The sequence below is a fragment of the Hyaena hyaena genome, unplaced genomic scaffold (assembly GCF_003009895.1).
Source record: "Hyaena hyaena isolate Hyena2069 unplaced genomic scaffold, ASM300989v1 scaffold_316, whole genome shotgun sequence".
Lineage (NCBI taxonomy): Eukaryota > Metazoa > Chordata > Mammalia > Carnivora > Hyaenidae > Hyaena > Hyaena hyaena.
In genome coordinates, this window is record NW_024080946.1 from 1,087,247 (window position 1) to 1,107,555 (window position 20,309).

The window sequence follows — 20,309 nt, forward strand, 5'->3', positions numbered from 1 at the left end:
GCCCACCGCCCGGCCCGGTGCCGCCGGCGTCCGTGAACCAGGGCACGGCCCTCCCTCCGCGCCGCGCGGTGCCATCATTTTCCCCTCCCGTGACACACGACAGCGGGGAGTTGAGTGGTTTGTTTCATCTCTTCTTAAGAAAAAGTTAAATTTATAACCCCAGCCCCGACCTTCCTTGTAACTCATGTGCTCATCCCGCTAACCGGCTTAATATACGGCACCACTATTTCATTAAACAACATACAGGAATAATTAGTTCAGCAACGATGCCTCAGAACAAAAGCCCTTGATTTAGTTTAACTTTATAAGTTGCTCTCTTTTGATGTGCAAGAGCACATCTGGGGTCTTAAAGCAGAAAGAAAAATAGGAGACGTTTAGTCAGGCTGGGGGTTCGGGTTTTCCGAGCTCAGTGAGTAACCCTTTGGGCCCAGGCCTCGCCAGCACAGCGGGCCCCGCAGACGGGGCGCCGGCGGGCGGAGGGGACGAGAGCCGGACACAGCGGCCACCGCCAGGCCCGAGGGGCAGTGCACCTTGCCCCCCGCGCTCTGCTCGGCGCGCTCCCGTTGCCCGGACTCGTAGCTGGTGCTTTCTGTCCGACTTCAGACCCTCATTCTGATCTTCCTTCACTCAACAGACCTCTCCCGGCACGCGGCACTCTGCGTACCACCGGCGAACAAGGCAGAGCCCCCCACCCCCGAGCCGGTGTCTGTCCGGCCGCCGGGCTCCGCCGTCTGCTCCGCTTGCCCTGGGTCCCCTCCCCACCAGCTCTTTTTCCGCATGTGCTACCTCCGGGTCTCTCCGCCTCTTAAGCTTTGTCGCATGTCACCTCTGCATGGCAGCACGTCAGGCCTTCGCCTGCCCCCAGGGGAAAGCTCCAGCAACTCAGCCAGGGCCCTCAGCTGCCAGCTGCAGCCGCCCTTCCTCAGGTGCTCTCGCTGCGTCCTGACCTGTGTGCGCTACCCCCGCCCCCCGCCCATCCTCGAGGCCCAGCGCAGTGTCACTTCCTCTCTGGATCTCCGCTCCGGGTTCCCTGCCGGGCGGCTCCTTCCTCGCCACCCTGGGATGGCCCTGGACGCCCAGGAGCAGGCGGTCAGGGGCGGGAAGCTCCCGGGCACAGAGCGTTCTGTCCAGGTCAGCCCTGTGCCCTTGGACGTGGCGTAGCAGAGGGCGTGCACCGGGCTTCCGGGGGCCCCTCCCGGCCCCAGCACCTTCTGGTTGTGAGACCGGCTGCGAGAGTCCCTGAGCCCCTCCTTGATCGTAAAGGCTGCGTGGGAACCCCTCCCCTGATGTGAGCCAAGGGCAGGCGTAAGAAGGGCCTCATCTGGGGGCTCGGTAGGTCGGTCCGTTCAGCCCCCCACTTCAGCTCAGGTCATATCTCACCTGGGACCTGCTTCAGATTCTGTGTCTCCCTCTCTCTCTGCCCCTCCCCTGCTCGCTGTCTCTCTGTGTCTCTCAAAAACAAACGTTTAAAAAAACTTTTTTTTTTAAAGAAAGGAAAAGAAGGGTCTCGGCTGACCCTGAAATACCGTAGGCCCTCGAGAAGTGGCAGTGCTGCCCTTTGCGAAGGTTTTTTGGACTGAATTTCACACAGATTTTGTTCCAGTGGCTTTTGAGAGCCCTGAGATTAGCTGGGCCAGATTGAGTGACTCTTTCCATCTCTGGCTTCTGGTTTCCAGGGAAGCAGGGTTTGTGGCGGGCGGACAGGTGTCCCGCGCTTGCAGGAGGCCAGCAGCTTCCCTGAGCCACCTGTCACAGCTCCCCAGCCCTGCTCCGCCGCGCGGTGTCCCCCCCACCCCCACCCTGGACGGCAAAAGTCCCAGGATGCTTTGCTCCTGCCCCCCGGCCAGCAAGACCCCGTTGGAAACGGTGGCGCTTCTCTGGCCTCCCTGCTGGCGTTTAGTTAAGCCCAGCGAGACCGCAGTCGGTCCGGGGGTCGGGGACTTTCTGGTCCTTGCCCATGAGTCTCAGGCCACGTCGCACGTGGCCTCCCCGTGGCGCGTGCCCTGCTGGGCAGCAGGCGCGTGGGACCTGCGGGCCGACCGCCGCCAAGGGAGAGCCCCGGGCCAGGCACCTTGCACGCGCACCTTGACTCTCCGCTCAGCCCCGGGAGGAAGGCCGAGGCCCAGAGAGGTGACGTGCCACACGCCAGGTTCAAGCCCAGGACGGGGTACGAAGCCAGGTCCGTGTGGTTATAAATTTTACCGTTCTTTTGGCTGCTCAGAAGCCTCCTCAGCCACCAGACAGAAAAGCCCGGGCTGTTTTCCCACCTGAATGGACCCTGCCCCCTTCCAAGCCGTGTTCCTGCCCCCGCTCTGCCTTCCCAGGCCCTGCCCCTCCCCGCTCCCCCCGTCCTGATCCCTGTTGCCCCCTGGCCGTGCAGCGGGCGAGAGCCGGCTCCCCTGCGCGGCTCCCTCACCGGGCACAGCAGGCATCGGGAGGCTCTCCTGTAATCTCTCTATCCACACAGCCCGCATTTTAATTTGCAAAATTGAACCCACGTCGAGAGCAGCAAAGCCAGAGGACGGTAAATATTCATGCCTCAGCGAGCAAGGGTGGCTCCATTACCGGAGTGAGACTGGGAGAATTACCTTGGGGATTAGCTATATTCATGGGCCGATTTTTATTTGCGATAGAACAGGACTCACGTTGGCCTGTGTGTTACCCGCTCTGCCCCAAACAGACTTTGCACAAGGCTTATGCCCTTAAGCTCCTGAAAGTCATCTCCAGTGGGCTGCCCTCTCCGGCTGCTTCTAGGACACGGCCAAGAACAAGACGCGCCCCCGCACCCGACCGGGGGCCTCCGCGGGGTCTCCTCCTGCGTTACGGGACTCCGTATTGTTCTCGCATCCGGCTTGCACAGGAGGAGACTGAACCTGAATGCCACGCCGTGTTCTGTTTACCTGGCTGTGTCCCCCGGGCCGGGCTGCTGGCCCCTCGGCTGCGGGGACCGTGACCTGTCCCGTGCGCCGGGAACAGAGCAGGTGCTCAGAAAACGACGGCTGAGCAAACGCCTGCCTTGTGGGCGCTGCCTCAGGCGCAGCGCTGGGTGTCCGCGCTCGGCGGTTCAGCCTCAGTAGCCGGGGCCTCAGTGCGTGGCAGGCCCGCCTCCTGTTCTCGTCACTAAAGCTTTTCTGTCGACGGCCGCGTCCGTCCCGGGATGGCGGACCGGCGCGGTGGCCGCAGAGCCGACGGGCGGCCAGGGCCTGCGCTGCTTACCGTCTGGCCTTTCACAGAAGAGCTTGCGAGTCCCGGGCCACAGGCCCGGGGGCAGCTGAGCAGAGAGCCCTTCTTCACGCTGTTCCTTCCAGTCCTTCACGCCGGGCGTGGGCGGGCACCCCCCCCCCCACGTCCATCTCTGTCAACGCATCATCATCCCTGCAAAGCCGGACGCTCACCTCCTCTCCCCAGATGTCGCGACGGCGGCAGAGGTCGTGCGCGTGACTGGCCGTTGCTGAACCATTTCTGTGTTTCGCACGGGCCGACTCGACGTCATCCCCACAAGCGCCCGCCAGGCCGGCGGGCGTGTTGTCCACTTAAGGGAACGCAGATGTCAGGCCCCCGCCCAAGGCCCCGTGGCTGTCGCGCAGGACTTGAACCTAGGAGTCTGGCCCCGGCACCAGCGCTGCGTTAGGTGGCGGCTCGGTCGCTCACCCGCGACGGCCATTACCGACAGCGGCGTCCCCGGCCCCCGGGGTTGGAGGGTACAGAGACTTCTCAGCAGCGGTGGTCGCCGGGCAGTCCGGGGCTGGGCACTGGTCACCCGCTTAGACCACACCTTCGGGATGGCTGGCCCAGGGCTTCCGTGCACGCTCTGCCTCCGGACGCCCCAGGCTTGGACTCCGGGGCCACCAGGCCGAGCTGGGTGGCCTTGGGCCCTTCCATTTGAGCCGCCTTACAGGGTGGGTCACAACAGGGCCTACCTCTCGCGTTTCGTGCGGACTCAGTAGCTTCATCTATGTGAGCTCGTTAGCACGCTCTCCCGGACACACAGTAGGTGCTCACTAAATTGCAGCGTGGGGAGGGAGGGCCTGGGGTGCTGGTGACAGAGCCGGGACAGGAGGGCCTGGGAGGCGGCCTGGAGGCTGCGGAGCTGCAGCTGAGGAGGAGGGGGAGGGGCTCCCCTCGGCAGCTCCCCTTGGCCGGCGCTGCAGAAGGTCTGCAGATCGTGGACCGTCACACACGGGGAGCAGCCAGGCCGACGCAGCCGAGCTGGTGGTGGGCGGTTCGGAGCCGGGGAGACGGCGGCAGCGGCGGGGAGCTCGGGTCCACAGCGGTTTGGACGCCACTCCGTCCCGCACGCCCCCCGGCCTGTGTGTGCCGGCTCGCTGCTGTCACCCGCGGGGACCTCCCTCTGACTCTGCGGGCGGGACGCGGGGTGCAGCTTTGCCGTCCCGCCCCGGGGCGGCTCATTCCCCGGACGGTTCACCCTCAAAGTTCTCGCTGGCACATTTAAACTCATTTTCCTGGCCCTCCACAGCAGCTCTGAAACTCGTCAGAGAGCATTTAATATCCTCAGCCCCCCAGCCTCCGTCCAGGGCACGGGCTCACACGTTCACGCCGGCTTTCGGAAAGGGCCGGGGTCGGGGAGGCGCAGGGAGTTGGGGGTCGTGGGCAGGAGCCTCTCCCCGCCCGTCTGCGTCTCGCCCCGGGGGGCCCGCGAACGCTGGTCTCCCTTTGGTGGAGGGCATCCCTCCTTCGCCTTCTTTGCTTTGGGGCCAGGGCGCCGGGCTAAGTGCCACCGCGTGCCCCCGGCCAGCGCGTCAGCTTGCACATGGGCAGTTAACTCCAAATTTTATGTTTAAATCAACCGTGGACCTAGTGTGGCATAAAACACAAGAAGGTTTTATGTTGACTTGTAAAACTTGGGACCTCCAAGCAATTCTGCGCTTCGAGCAGTCGACCTCGGCCGTTTATCCCCCTCCCCCAGGAGGGGCAGGAGCACAGCCTGCCGTCCGGGGAGCCGTGGCCCCTCGGGCCCCCCGGGGACTGGACGTTGTCCCTGAGGGCTCCGGCCAGAGCACGCGTGTTCCCTGCCGGTGGAAACTGAGAGCTTGCGCTAAGAAAGCAGGAGAGAAGAGGGACCCAGAGCGGCAAAGTTGCTCGTTTATTTTCTGATGTCCGGCGTCGGACCCATTCCAGCCGCCCTGCCTGCCCCTGAGCTGTGCACGCCTGTGCCCAGCGCCTTGGATGGCCCGGCACCTAGTAGGGCCTTCATTACTGTTGGTGCAATCGATTCCCAGTGATGTATTTCAATTTAAAAATGAGATATTTGGGGGCTCCTGGGTGGCTCGGTTGGTTGGATACCCGACATCGGCTCAGGTCATGATCTCACGGTCTGTGAGTTCGAGCCCCACGTCGGGCTCTGTGCTGGCAGCTCAGAGCCTGGAACCTGCTTTGGATTCTGTGTCTCCCTCTCCCTGCCCCTCCCCCACTCATGCTCTGTCTTGCTCTGTCTCTCAAAAATAAATAAATGTAAAAAAAAATTTTTTTAATGAGATATTTGATGTTTGCCTTCAGAGTTGTTTTTTTTTTTTCTTTTCCATTCTAACACTAAATACAAGACAAAGTTGGAAAACAGAATCAGGTACAGAAAATTGAAAGGAGGAGGAAGACATCTTTGGCCCAGAGAGGCCCTTCCTGTTACTGTGCCAAGGCTTCCAAACATGAGACCTCCCCCCTCCCTGGGCCCCGCTGCGACTCCTCTTTTGTGATTAGAAGGTGGCTTCATGACAGAAGGGGACGAAGGCCAGGCAGGGGCGGGCAAGGCCCGGCCTCGACGCCCCCCACCAGCCCCGCTCTCCGTCTGGAGGCGGGATTCGTCTGCCCGGCCCCGCCCGCTGCCGCCGCCCACACTGCTCCCGGGGACAGGAGAGACAGGGCCCTCCTTCCTCTCCCCGACGACACCCGGCCCCGCACCACAGATTAGGGGCCGGGCGCCTGCGCCCAGTGGCAGCTCGCGCTCTGGAACTGGGTGTTATTGCTGGGTTTGCAGCCTCACGTCACCGTTTTCCAGCCGAGGGGCCTTCAGCGGGTTCCTGACTCTGGCTCCTCATCTGTCGGATGGTGGTGACCGCGCCTACGCGGTGGGGCGATCGCGGGGAGGGGCGGGGGGCCACCCGGGCAAGGGCGATCGGCCCGGGAAGGAACCCGCTGCTCTTTCTGCAGACACGACAGATCACGGTGGGGGTGGGGGGATCTTCCGTCTTCTTTCAACCTGGGTTTTTAAAAGCCTTTCCTCCCAGAGCAAAGCTATATGTGATCACTTCAGAAGTTTTTGTGAAATATAAAGAAACTGGAAAACCAACTCAGGGAGAAGCCCATCGCCCGAGCAATTGCTATTTATAGTTAACATTGTGTTTTAAGTGTCTTTATGCCCTGATGAGCTGTCCAGTGTCACAGAGCAAACTTCCAAGCTCATAACACTGCTTCACGTATTTGATGAGCGAAGTTGTCACCATCTTGCAGTCACGGAAAGAGCGAAGTGAACGTTTTCGTAGCCGTCCTCCGCTTGCTGAGAGTTTCCTGAGGGCTGGGATTCTCAGACCTAGAATGTAGAAGCAGCCAGCCCTTCGAGAAAGGCTTGGCCAGTGTGACCTCGAGCGGCTGTGAGGGCGTGGTCGGGCGGCGTGTCTTTGTCCCCAGGCCATGGCACGGCACGGAGAGCGGGCGCTGCCCATCGGGCACCTGGGCGGAGGTAGGGAGGGTCCGTGCCCTCGGGTCGGGGCTGCTCACCCGTCCGCCGTCCGGATGCGCGCGGAGCCGGGGTGGCCCGAGCGGCTGCGCCTCCCTTTGCGCCACGTTCCCCTTGTATTTTGTGGGAACCCAGAGCCTGTGCCGCCTCTTTCGCCTTCCGCCTCTGGGCGGGTGGCAGGGCTGTTCCCACAGGTTTTAGGAAAACTGAGGGAGCTTCCACTCTGTGCCGGACACGCCCTCAGCCTCCCCGCGTGGAAGGGGGGGGGTCGCCTCTGTCTCCTCGTCCTGCGGCCCTGGCTTCCCGGTGTCACTGGGGACGTGGAGACTCGAGGAGTTGGCAGTTCGGGCGCCCAGCAGGGAGGCCGGGGCTGTGTCTCTGCCCCCCTCCCCGCGCCCCTCCCGGCCCGGCCACATCCCTGCTCGCCTCTCCAGCCCGGCACCCTCACCGGGTGTGGCTCAGAGCAGACTGTCAGTCTTCATTGAGGGAATTGATTGGAACCTGGTTCCATTAAATTTAATTGACTAGAACGTCTGTCTTTTATTTGTAAAGAATGAATCTTTAATTGTACAGCCGATGCACGAATGCTTCACGTAACAAAAGTGAAACGTCTCGGTTGTGGGGGGCAAAGGGCCGGTTCCGTCTTACCGCGTCCTGGCCTCGCGGCCCCTGTTACTTCTTAGAGCGCATCTTCCTAACCCTTCTCCGCGCGGCACACGCGTGGTCACGTAAACTGCGAGGGGCGTTTGTGAGTGTGTCGCGCCGTGTGGATCTTGCGCGTTTCCTGTCTCAGCCCAGTGTTGGCCTCACCTGGTCACTGCATCCGGGGCCTGGCCAGCGCGTGCGCCTGTGAGCATGGACACCTCATGCTGCCCTTGCCGTGTGCCGGCGGGGACCTCCCAGGCCCCGGCCCAGTGTCCGCGGATATAGCCCGGCCGCAGTGACCGGGTCACCTCGCGCACGTGCGCAGGCTCCTCGCTGGCGGGTTCAGGGAGCGGGCCGACCAGCCTTGTTTCTCCTGGAACCCGGCTCCGCGGTCGCTGCCTGAGTCCCTTCTGTAGCGGCAGACCCTGACCCTCAGGACAAGACACGCAGGTGGGGATGGGGGGCCCCTGGCCCCTCAGAGCCCAAGCCCGGCCCCAGCTCCGTCCCGCTCGGAGCCCCACCCCTCAGAGCTCTGCCCAAGCCCGCCGGCGCCATCCTCCAGAACCCAACTCAGATGTCACCTCCCTCTGCAGGCCCCGAGCCCCCCTCGGGGCACCCAGCACACTGGGTTCTAAATAGTGTGAAATACTTCACGCGCCCGCTGCCCCCGTGATCGTGGAGCCCTGGGGGCAGGGCCAGGGCCTCCCCCACGTCCCCAGCGCTGAGTGAGGAGGGCCTGCCCGGCAGCAGGTGCCGCTGGCCTGTGTGGAGGGAGCACAGGTGGTGACACGGGCCACCCCGGAGAACGGCCCCTGTGGACGGTGGCTGAACCCGCGGGGACAGAGGCTCGGAGTGAGCCGGGGCCCAGACGCGGAGGGAGGCCAGGCAGCCGCCGAGGGCCGGGCTGAGCGCCAGCCAGAGAGGGAGCCGCCGCCTGGAGCCAGGGCACCGTGTGACCCGGGCCCTACTGGGCAGGGGCCGGGCAGAGACGTGGGGAGGGGCTGGCTGTCGGGGGAGGCTGAGTGCGAAATGAGGCCCAGAAAAGGAGAGATGTGGGTGTGGGGAGATGAGTTCCAGGACCTGCCACCAACGGCCTGTGGGAACTTGAAGGATGAGGAAGAAGCCAGAGGCTGGGCTTTGGACCGTGAGTTGGGACAGGGCCGTGATGTTCATTCTCCAAGTGCTCCATGCGATGCTAGGTGCTAGGTGCTAGGTACTCCTTAAATCTTTCACAGAAGCCCTGTGGCCTAGGACGTCTTAGCCTCATTTTATCGCTGAAGAAACTGAAGCTCAGGAATGTCATGTCTGAGCTAGAGCTCAGGGCCCGCTGCGCCCACCCAGGAGCAGGGGCCGCGGGGCACAGGGGACACTCGCAGGGCTGACGGAAAGGGAGCCTTGGGACGGGCCCTTTGGAGACCCGCGCCCGCCGGGCGCCGTGCACAGGCCTGCACGCACAGGTGCGGTCGTGCTGCGGCTCCGCAGACAGCTGGCCTGGCCCTGCCCGAAGACAGAGCCTTGGCTCCCCTCCCAGGGATTCCTTACCCCCCAAAAAGCCCAGGGATGTCGTTAAAAACAATTAAAGCCCCAGTTGTATGGAAAACAGAAGACTCCAACCTTGGTGTAATTCAATTTAGAGTTTTATGGGATGACAAATGCGCGGAGGGTGGCTGGAGGAGGAGCATCAGCTTCCTGGAAGGGCCCTGTCACTTTTACGGCCTCCATTGTTGCAGCGACTGGGCGGCTCGTAACCAGGCTCTGTTTGTGGGGTCGCCGTGGAGGTGCAGGGGCCTTCGCTGGGGCTGGGCCGTGGTAGGAAACCAGATCCATTCCTTCCTCCCCGGCCGCCCTCTGGGCGCAGGCACCCTGGGGGGGGACCGGTGGTGAGCAAAGTAAACCCAGCCTACGCGGGGGCAGCACGTCGCGGAAGCCACGAGGAGGAAGGCCGCAGGGTGCTCCGAGGCCCCGAGCCGGTGACCGGAGCTGGTCCCGGCGGGAGAGGCTGCTGGGCGCGGGAGCCGGGCCTGGGCGCCCAGGGCCTGGGGAAGAGCCGGGGCAGCAGACGTGCAGACGGGCGAGTTGGCTCTGTGGGGGGCCCGTGGGCCCCCAGACTCCTGAAGCCCCTCTTTTCCCCTGCGTAGGGGGCATTCCTCTTCCCTTAGGAGGGCTCTGCGAGAGGACGTTCTCCTCTGCTCCCTCTCCTCGCTCCCGGGGGGACAGTCGGCCTTTTGTCGAGGCCCCAGTGGAATGTTTGAGCGCGAGCCGACCCCACCCCTGGTCAGCCAGCACGGGACCCCCGGGGCGCAGCCGGGGGCGGGCGGAAGGGTGTCGGGTGCCGCCAGAACCGCGTTTCCTGGCACTGATGCTCCGAAGACGGGGAGCCCAGGAGGAGAGCCAGGGCGGCGCGGAGGGGCCCCCACAGATCCCCTCCCCCCGTCTCCCCCCACCCCTCCCTCCAAGAGCTGTGCGGGCCCAGGGCGGTGCCATGAGAGACTGTGTCGTGGGAGAACCAGCGGCAGCAGGGACCCTGGACCGCTCCGGGACAGCAGGGGGCGCCAGGGCGCACGTGCAAAGCCTGCAACGCCAAGTGCGGGCGAGGGGCTGCGCTGGGGGGGCTGGAGGCCGGCCACGTCAGAAAGCAGCTGGTAAGAGCTGGTGAAACTGGGACGTGTGCCCCCCACGGTCTTCCCTGCAGGTGCGCGCGCGCTAGAAGCACTCTGCGTGCGGGTGCAAGTGCACGTGCCCAGGAAGGTCACCACAGCGTCACGAGTAGCAGCTCCCGTCCGCCGCCGAGGCACGCGTACGAGGCGGAGCTGTCCTATGAAGAAGGGCCGCGCAGCGGTCACAAGGGGTCCGCTAGGCGTGTACAGAGATAGCAGGGTCTCTGCTGGGATAAACACCCGGCAGGTGGAGCGCCGTCCCGGCGCCCGCATTTCCCGGGACGAGCACATGTCAGAAACCTAACGGAAGGAAGGCGGCGAGTGCAAGAGAAGCAAGGATGTGGGACCGTTTGTGTAAACCCGTAAATGTACGTGCCGCTCCGAAATGCACACGTGGGTGTAGAAAACCGAGGGACACGGGCAGCACTCGTGGACGTCGTCGCTGCTGGGGTCGAGGAGGCAGGTGGGACTGGAGGTCTTCAGCCCGACGTCAGGACGGAGTGACCGGATCCGAGCGCCGGTTCCGGGTGGTGGGGTCACAGGCGGCCGGGACGTCTCCCGACTCCGTGCGCCTCTCTGAGTGGTTTTCATGACTCTGGGAAATAGCGGGTGAGCAGTGAGCCCCCAGACCCGCGTGACGCTCTCCCCTCGCAGCCCCGGAGACGGTGCCAGGGGAGCCCCGGGGCCCACGCTGCCCTCTCCTTGCGCAGCGCCCCGAGTTTGGCTTTTTGCGTGAGATGCAATTAATGCATTAGGCGGGGGTTTGGGGGGGGCCTTATCTGTGCCCGGCCTCGCTCGAAGAAGAGGGAGAAAGAGCGGCCAGATGGAAGCCTTATTACACAAAATTGGTTAGGTCTGATGGAGCCAAACGTAGCCTGATCTTTAAAAGCTTATTTCATTTTTCCCCCTCCGGTCTGAACCTCTTTGAATTGAAGTAACTGATCCTGCCGTAAGCTTATTAGTGTCAAACCCTGTGTGTTTCCTTTCCACTCCGATTTCCATTTTATTAAGTAACGACGAAGTTGCAAGGCCCCGACCCTCGCCTTTGGCACAGCCGGGAGCTTACGGGCTCATTAGTGGAACAAACACGGATAATAGCGGTCCAATCTCATTACAGCCGGTGCCACGATCACAAAACCCCCGAACCTCAGGAAGGCCGCGAGGCGCGGGCTGTGGTCCGCTGCCGCGTGGCATCTGTTGATTCCGGAGGCACCAGGAGCGCCCGCCGGCCCTGCTGTTCATCACGACGGTCTGGGGCCTCGCCATCCCCCACCCCGCAGAAGGAATGTGCCCGAGAACTTCACTGCAGGCAGCGCCCTGCGTTTGGGCTGCGCTGGTGGGGCCGGTGGGGTTTTGTGGCTGTCGCGGTGGGCGTGTCTGGGTGCTGCGGATGCGTGTCCTGACCTCGGGGACCCCACTCACCGGGTCTGTGGGGCCAGGACGTGGCTAGCCCCCTACAGGCTGCCCTGGGAGTGACGCGGACCGCGGCCGTCGTCACGCGTAGGTGTCCCCCCAGGGTCGAGGGTCTCTCGGCTCTACTTCTGTCTGTGTCACGCGGTGAAGTCGTGATTTGCTCGGTCGGCAGCCGTTTCCTGACTGCCTGCCCTGCGCTGGGCGCTGCGCCGCCCCCACAGACACCGAGGCAGCTCCGAGGGAGCAGGGCCTGGAGATGTCGGCTCTGAGACTGTCCTCTGGGCGTGGCCAGGAGGAGGCGGCCGGGGCAGGGGGAGGGAGGGGTGCGCCTGCCCCTGCCCCCAGCCCCCCGAGAGCCCCGGGGAGGGCCAGCCCCCGTCCACACACCCGGGCAGGGCCCTCTCTTCCCTCCGCCCCTGCCCCAGAGCCGCCTTTCTGGCTCCCACCGTGCGGGCGTCCACACCGCTGGTCCACCAGCCGTGGAGCGGCGTGGCAGGGCAGGGCCGCTCCGCCCCCGGCGCCAGCCGCCCAGGCAGTTTCTGCCCAGCTGCCCCAGGGGCCGGGCCGAGGGGTGCCAGGCCTGTCCTGCTGTCCCGCATTCATTGTCTCACCCTGTTTGCTCTGTGACCTTGGGGACATCAAAGACCTCTGTTTCTTCATCCATAAAATTGAATGTAAAAATACTGACCCGCCTCGTAGGGTTTTCACGAAGAACAACTGACCCAGATGATGGGAAAGCCTCTTTGTTAGTCAGAAAGGGCCAAACTGCTTAGCAAGCATGAACTGGAGTTTTTAAAATGGTTTGCTTGCCTGATGTATTCCTTCCTCCCTTTCTCCCCGGGCCGCCCTCCCTTCCCCGAAGCGCTTGGTGCCGGAAAAGAGAGGGCGGACGGGGGAAGAGACCCTCCAGAACCGTCCCCTCTGGGAGCCGAGCTCAGGGGCGGGTCCCGTGCAGCCGCCTGCCCTCTCTGCGCCCCGCCCGGGGGCCCTGGGACAGGCCGGGAAGGCCCCTCCCCTGGGCTGTCGGGAGCCCCCCACAGCGGGGCACGTACCTCCGTGGGCCTGTGGATGTTTGCACCCCAGCCCCTGGCTGAGCTCCCGGGGGGCAGGGGCAGTGCTGCGTCCGTCCGCGGCTCCATCCGCTCAGTGCGCAGCCTCGCGCCGAGGGCCCCTGTGCGCCGGGCGCTGCAGATAAACACCTCCCCCACCCTCATGGGGGTTCCGTTCCAGCGTGGGAGAGGCCGCCAGGAAACCTGTATGCGCCAGGGCGGTGGCGGGTGCTCAGAAGAAAAGTGACACACGGAAAGAGAGAGGAGTAGGGAGTTCTCATCGTGGGGTCAAGGATGGACTCTGAAGAAGTTTATTTCTTTACTTTGGGAGAGACCGAGGGCACAAGTGGGGAAGGGGCAGCGAGAGAGGGGGACGGAGGATCGGAAGCAGGGTCTGCACTGACAGCAGAGACCGCAGCGTGGAGCTCAAACTCACAGACCGGGAGATCGTGACCTGAGCCAAAGCCGGACGCTTACCCAACTGAGCCACCCAGGTGCCCCAAGGATGGACTCTGATAAAGAAACATCTGAGCAGAGGGGCACCCGGGTGGCTCAGTCAGTTAAGCGTCCAACTTCGGCCCAGGTCATGATCTCACGGTTGGTGAGTTCAAGCCCCGCGTCGGGCTCTGTGCTGACAGCTCAGAGCCTGGAGCCTGCTTCGGATTCTGTGTCTTCCTCTCTCTCTGCCCCTTACCTGCTCACTCTCTGTCTCTCTCAAAAATGAATAAATGTTAAGAAACATCTGAGCAGATAGGAAGGAAACAAGGAAAAGAGAAATAGGTATACACGGGGAGGAACATCCCAGTCAAAGGCGCTAGCAAGCGCAAAGGCCCTGAGGTAGGAGAACACTTGGTGTCTGTTTCGGGAACAGGAAGTAGGAAGGCTCATGTGACCAAAGCGATGTGAATGAGGGCTGCGGGGGGAAACGCAGCAAATAAAGTCAGAGAAGTGACAGGAGCCCGGGGTCCTAGCAAGGACGTTAGTGTTCAGAGTGAGAGGGAGGCCGAAACTGCAGAGTCGTACCTTATATTTAAGCTGCTTTATGGAGACCGGGCTGCAGGGAAACGGACTTTCCTCTCATTTTCTAGGCAACTTTGAGAGATTCCGTCCATCTATTCAACAACTCGCTCCTATTTAGTGACCCCAGGTGAGGGCCGACGCACTGTGGGTGCCCTCACTCCACACGCCCTTATCAAGTTTCTCTCGTGGAGCAGAGGCCCAGGCCCTGGAATGATAAGGGGGGAGCAGAACGGACTCTGGAGTCTACCGTCAGGGGCGGGGCAGACGTTCATAAGATCATCAGTTCATAAAGTCAGAATTGCAAAACCACAGAGGGGTGTTATAAGAGAGAATAGCTGCGGGATGTAATCCTTCCTGGGTCAGCAGGGAGAGCTTCCCAGAGGAGGTGGTACCAGAGGGAAGAGAAGAAGCCACCCACGGGGGATCCAGGCAGGGGGAGGAGCAGAGCGGGCTGGAGGCCCTGAGGCGGGAGGGCGCGTGGCCTGGTTGAGGGCCTGAAAGGCGGCGGGTGGGCTGGCAGGGAGCTGGAGACGCAGGGCAGCCACCGTCACCGTGGGAAGGACAACAGAAGCCCCTGGTGGCAGTGGTGGCCTGGGGTTGAGCAGAATGACACCTGCTAACCGGGTACTTTGGAAAGGTCACTGGCTACCCAGGGCGGAGAAGCAAGAAAGAAAATAGGGACGCCAGCAAAGGAAGGTACCCCAGGAGTTCTTTGTGCAGCAGTGCGGTGCGGGGCTGCGCGGACAGACCGGGTGTGGGGCGAGGGAGACCCTGGCCCGCACAGACGGACTCCCGGCCTGCGGTGTCACTTGCACCCACACCCGGCCACCGGGGGCTCCAGTGGGAAAGTCCACTGCTTCCCGCTCGTCCTAGACGGGATCTTACCTTCCTGATGGATATCATGTGCGTGTGGGCCTGGCGATAAGCCGGCGTGGCGCTGCCGTCCGCGTGCACCCCCGAGCAGCCACGGCAGCGCCACGCCGCCCCGTCCCCATCTCTGTCGGTTTCACAATTTCCTGTCTGGGGCCTTGAAATCTTGATTTGCCCAGTGATTGTCTCTGCTCTTCACGGTGCCCTCGTAAGGCGTTCTTCATTACTTCAGTCCTAAGAACGCAGTCCTAAGAGAACATGCATTTAATGAGGCTGCTTGGAGATGGACCCGATGGGTGGGGAGGGGGCTGTCGGGGTGGTGCAGGCCCCTCTGTCACAGGAAGCACCGTAAACACAAGGCTCTCGCTCAGGCCCTGGCCGGTCTGGGGCCTCGGCTCCGTGCTTTGCCAGGTGTGATTTTCCTGGGAGGGGCGGGGGGGGGGGGCGCGTCTCTCTTCCAGAATCAAATACAGCCGTTCCCTGCAGACGGGCTGGGCACGTAACTGGGGCGGCCACGAGCAGCCTTCGTCTGCCGCCCTCTGTGCCGGGCGCTAAGGATGTGGCGGTGGGAACATGGCTTCTGTCTTCAGGGTTTAAAAGGCCAAAATAAAATAAAATAAATCGATAGGCAAAAGTGAGGAAACCTGGCCATGCGCAATGTTGGAAAAGGACTCTCTGGCCTGTGGGGGACACGTACGTGGGCACTTTGTTCATCTAGGAGCCAGGAGCGCTCACCCCCAGCCCAGACCCAGCAGCCTCGGGCTGGGACCCGTGCCTTCCAGAACCCTCTCTGCACCGAGCGCCGGGCAGAGCCCTCGCGCCAGAGGGAATCGCTGCATCCTTTTCCCTCGAGACTGGGAATGACCCATGGGCGGGTCACTAGGGGCCCGGCTGGGGGTCCATGTGCGCCGCGCAGCATCAGCAACAAATGCACTGCGGTTGTGGGCAGCACGGGCACCCACCCCGAAGTTCAAACCCTCGGCAGACCAAGCAAAGTATTGATTAGGTGCACGTGGTGAGCTCTGCTGAGTCGTGCACACGCGTGTGTGCGAAGACAGGAATGCCACACGCCAAGTCCGGCGGGCGGGCCACAGGAGGACCAGGTCGGGGAGGGCACAGAAGGAGCTGGCGCTGCTGGTGCTGCTGTAGTTCTCAGGGCGCGCGACGGGGCCGCGGGTACTTACTAGATTGTAATTTAACTCAGTGGAGACTCGGAGGCACACAGCGGCCGAGCGCGGCTCCGGCTCCGTCTGGAGTGGGGAGGGGTCGGTGCCACCATGTGTTTCGGAGAGCCAGGCTGGGGACGGGAGTGGGCGGGGGGACAGCCAGGCTGGGGACGGGAGTGGGCGGGGGGCGGGGGGACAGCCCGGCAGGCGGCCGCGGGCCCCCGGGGAAGGGCTGCGATCCGGGGCCCGCCTCTCTGGGCAGACGCTGAGTCTGAGACAATATTCTCCAGTCATTCTGAGGTGCATTCCTGAAAACCCTAGTTTCCCGTCGCCCCCGTGGACTGTTTTAGAGGTGTTTTAGGTTTCTCCTTGATTGATCTTGGCTGTGGCTTTTGACACCACACTTCTCACTTTCTCTGCCCCCTGACCTCGTGGTTAGGTAGTTAATGATCTTTAAACAAACACTTGAGTATTATGGCTCCCCAGGAAAGGGCCCGGCCTCCTGCGCCCGGGATCAGCTCATCCAGGGAGAAGGAGGAGCTCCGCGTACCCAGGCCTTGTAGACGGGGAGGCCGGAGACCTACAGGCCAAAGCGTCTTTAACTTAACGGGCTTGGACGGCGGGTTTTCTGAAATACAGTGCCCATCTTTCCGCTGCACTAAGCAGAAATCTGCAACTGTGACTTCCTCTCCTCTCTGACAGTGGCTCTTCATAGGAGCGTCCCTTGGTTTCACAAATGTTTATTAGAGCCTTTCCATGTCTGTTCCTGATTTACAAACTGGGGGTGCAGCGATCTGCCCAGCGTGGTCGTTAGCGTTATGGTTTCCAAACAGAGATAAGGTCAGGTTACTCCTTTGCCTAAACTCCTCAGTGACTTCCCGCCTGCCCTCCCCTCCCCTCCCCTCCCCGTCCTCCCTGCCTGCCCTGCTCCAGCCTTCCTGCCTCTTTGTTTATTCCTCTGACTCACGGAGCCTCCATCCCAGCCTGTACCTTCATCAGCTCCTCAGTGCAGAGCTCTCTTCTCCTGGACCTTCACACAACGTCTCAGAATCAGGTGGTAGCTCGGATATCACCTGTGCAGAAGCCTTCCCCGGCCACCGCTCTGAGAAGCCACACCTTTCCCCAACCCTGGGCCTGCTCTCGATGTTCTGTACGAACACATGTACTGTGTAATACAGCATGCTACGTACAGTATTACATAAACCATACGTACTACGTATACTATATTATACATACTATATATCATATAGCATGCTGCATATAATACACATACATAATCATGTTACATACATATGTAATTACTGTTATAGTTGCATGTAAGGTTTTGTATGTCAGTTCTGTCGATGTAGACCTCGTCCATATTGATGTGTTTTTAGTTTGGTTGTTTTTCTGTCTCCACCCGCAGGACAGTCCCTGGCACACTGCGTCCTCTGGGGACTGTGTGTCCAGTGGGCGAGGAGTGGCCTGCCCCAGAGAAGCCCACGGCTAGCGGGCAGGCCGGCGCAGAGTAGGCCCTGATGGCAGAGAATCTGTATGACGCAGAGGGGCCGTGAGCACCAGGGAGAAAGGGACAGGTCCTGCCCGCTCCGAGTCCGGCAGGGGTGTTTGGCCCGGGCTTTCCAGGACAGGGGGTCAGAGCTTGGCAGGCTGAGGACCTGGGCGTCCATCTTGCGTGCGGTGGCAAGCCTGTACAGAGGGCTCGAGGCAACAAAGTGCTGGCGTGGAGCCTGGGGACTCAGAGGACGGAGGGAGCTGAGGTAGCCCGGGTCTGGGCTGCCGTGTTCCCCCCCACACACACTTGGTGCTGGACCGGGCGCTCTGTGGACCCGCGCCCTGTGTTTGTGGGGAGCTTGCTCTGGCCAAGGGCAGTCTGACCACCCCGGTGCCCCCGTGGCGGCATGGGGACAGGCACTTCTCCCGCTGGAGCCCCTCCCTCCTGCCTCAAGGCGCTTTGCTTCATTCGCTTTCTCTTTTGCTACCCCAGGTGGTGAAGAAGGTGAAGTCCATGCAGATGTTTCACACGCCTGTCACCTCAGCCATGCAGGGAGACCGACTGGGCATCTGTGTCACCCAGTTTGACCCCAAGCTGCTGGAGCGCGGCCTGGTGTGCGCCCCCGAGTCCCTGCACACGGTCCACGCGGCCCTCATCTCGGTGGAGAAGATCCCGTATTTCCGGGGGCCCCTGCAGACCAAGGCCAAGTTCCACATCACAGTGGGCCATGAGACGGTGATGGGCCGCATGCTGTTCTTCAGCCCTGCCCCCGATGACTTTGACCGTGAGCCTGTGCTAGACTCCTTCGACCTCTCCCGCGAGTACCTCTTCCAGGAGCAGTATCTGAGCCAGGATCTGGCGCCGGTGGCGACAGACGGCGGAGGGGCCGACAAGGAGACGGGCCCGGCCGCGGAAGGCCGCCACCCTCGGCAGCAGTGGGCGCTCGTGGAGTTTGAGAAGCCCGTCACCTGCCCCCGGCTGTGCCTGGTGATCGGCTCCAGGCTCGACGCGGACATCCACGCCAGCACGTGCCGGCTGGCGTTCCACGGCGTCCTGCTGCGCGGCCTGGAGGACCGGGACTACGCCGCGAGCTTCCTGCCCAGGCTCAGAGTGTACAAGCTCAAGTGCAAGCAGGGCCTCGTGGAGCGGGTACGTAGCCTGCCTGCCCGCCCCCTTCCTCGCGGGGCCGGACGGCCGGGAGGGGCGCGGCTGGGGTCCGAGGGGACCGGGAGGACTTCCGGCCCCAGCTTCTCAGGCTCTGAAACAGGGAAACTGAGGCCCTGTGTGGCCGGGCGGCCTGGGCTCTCTGAGCCCACAGTCACAGCCCGGGGCCTGACCCCGCCCAGCCGCCCCCCCCCCGCCCTCGGCCTCGGTGGGGGAGGGTCCACAGGGGCCTCCCACAGGCACTTCGGCCAGGGGTCGGGCCCCGCCCCTCGCTGCCCGCTGGCCCCGCCCCTCGCAGCCTCCGTGGGGCTGAGCCTCCATCAGGCAGGGCGGCTGCCCCATGCGGATCCTGTTCACGGAGGGAGCGCCGTGGGTCCCTGCGGGGCGGGCCTGTCTACAAGTGGCCTCAGCCGTTGGGGGCGGGGACGCCCGAGGGCAAGAGGCGGAAAGGTACAAGAAGGTGAGGGGGGGGTCCCGCTGGCCTCCTGAGGTCCCCGTCCCCGATGCATCCTCACTTTAGACGTGCAGGAGTCAGTATGGTTCATGGCCCTTTGTAGGGGAGCCTGGAGCCTGAAGGCCCAGAAATCCTTGCATTGCCTCCCGTCATCCCTGTAGGTCTACACTGGGGATCCCGCCTCCGGGTCCTGAAGGTGTGGGTGAGGGACGTCTAAACCTTGCTCCCTGGGAGCGCCCCTGTGGGGCAGGGGTGGCTGTGGGTGGTCCCGGGTGAGCACGGTGGTGACAAGACCTCAGGGCTGGGGACCTAGGCCCCCCAGGGTCTGCCCGAGCCCCCCAGGCCTGCACTTCTATTTCTTAGCAAAGTGAGGGTCGCCCCCCCCCCCGCGGTGCGGCCCTGCCCGCATCAGCCTGGGCTCCAGTGGTGTCTGCTCCTTACCAAGCAGGCGCCCAGGAGCAAGTGGCAGGGCCTTGGGCACCAGTCAGTGCTGGGATCCCATCGGCAGCCCCCGCGCTGCCTCCTTCCCTTCTTCCAGATCCCCGGATCCTTCCAGATCTTTGTCCCCCGGCACTCCCTGTCACCGTGGAAACGCCCACTCCCCTCCTCGCTGTCTTGGGTCTCTCCCTGTGGTCCGGCCTGCTCCCTTCTCCTGCCTGGAACCAACCCGCCCTCTGTGGAGGGAGTCAGTAGAAGCTTCTTGCTCACCCGCTCGTATCCGTCAGAAGCTCGGGATGCTCAGCCTTGTCGGTTCAGGGCTCCCACGGCAAGGCCGGCCTTGCCCACTTGGCCAGGCGGGTGGGGTGGCCCCGCCTCGCCTCCCTGCACATGTCCTGGGGCAGGGCCCTGTCCGCGTCCCCCTCTGCTCTCTCTGCACAGGGCCCGTCCCCTGTGCGTGCTGGTCTCCTCACCTGCACAGCAGCAGCCTAAACTCCCCGGGCCACCGGGCGGGCTCAGGGACCGGGCGTGGGGCCACTCAAGGGCTCCGTGAGCCCCGGGCCAGCCCTGCGATGCCGAGCGCAAAGGTGATAAAGGGCACATCGCTCGTTTGTCTGGCTTGGCTCACTAGCAGTGTCGTGACGTATCATTGCTCTCTGGGGAAGCGTCAGTCGTGCGGAAATGTCCCATGAGCTCACGGGTCCAGTTGCCCACGGAGGCCGTTGTGGCCGCTCCTTCCTGTGAGCATGAGGAGTGTGGGCCTGGGCATATTGTCCAGGGACTCCTGCCTCCCAAGGGCAGCAGGGAGGGCCCAGGCGGCGAGTCGACCCAGACCCTGCCACCAATCCGGGGCATCCGTGGGGCCGCCGAGCCTTCCCTGCTCAGTGCAGGGAGGCCAGAAGTGGAGGCCCCGGAGCCCCAGATTCACAGTCCACAGGCCCCACAAAGACACCTGAGCAGAAAGTCCACCAGGGACGGCTGCGGGCGGGGCCGTGGGTGCGTGTGGAGGGTCCCGGGACCAGGAAGCAAAGGCACGAGCGCCCAGCCCCCCCACCAGCCCCTTAAGGCTCCGGCTGAGCGGAGGCCTCTGTCCCACAGGCCGCCTTCTGGGCCCCGGCTTCCACCCCGTCCCTCCTGTGCGTATGCAGCACCTGCTGTGCGCCACTACCAGCTGCACACGCTGGTTTAAATCCTTGTCAAAATCCAAGGAGGAAGTATTACTTTTCCTATGTACTTTTTTTTTCTAATTT

The 20,309-nt window shown here is 63.0% G+C and overlaps 1 protein-coding gene across 1 annotated transcript in view; it reads left to right on the plus strand.

The window, feature by feature from the left end:
- Window positions 1–20,309, plus strand: part of EEFSEC (eukaryotic elongation factor, selenocysteine-tRNA specific) — a 215,008-nt gene that overhangs the window by 154,628 nt on the left and 40,071 nt on the right. The window contains exon 5 of the mRNA XM_039248618.1: window positions 17,496–18,152. Coding sequence (XP_039104549.1) covers window positions 17,496–18,152 — 657 coding nt within the window. The remainder of the gene's footprint in view (window positions 1–17,495; window positions 18,153–20,309) is intronic.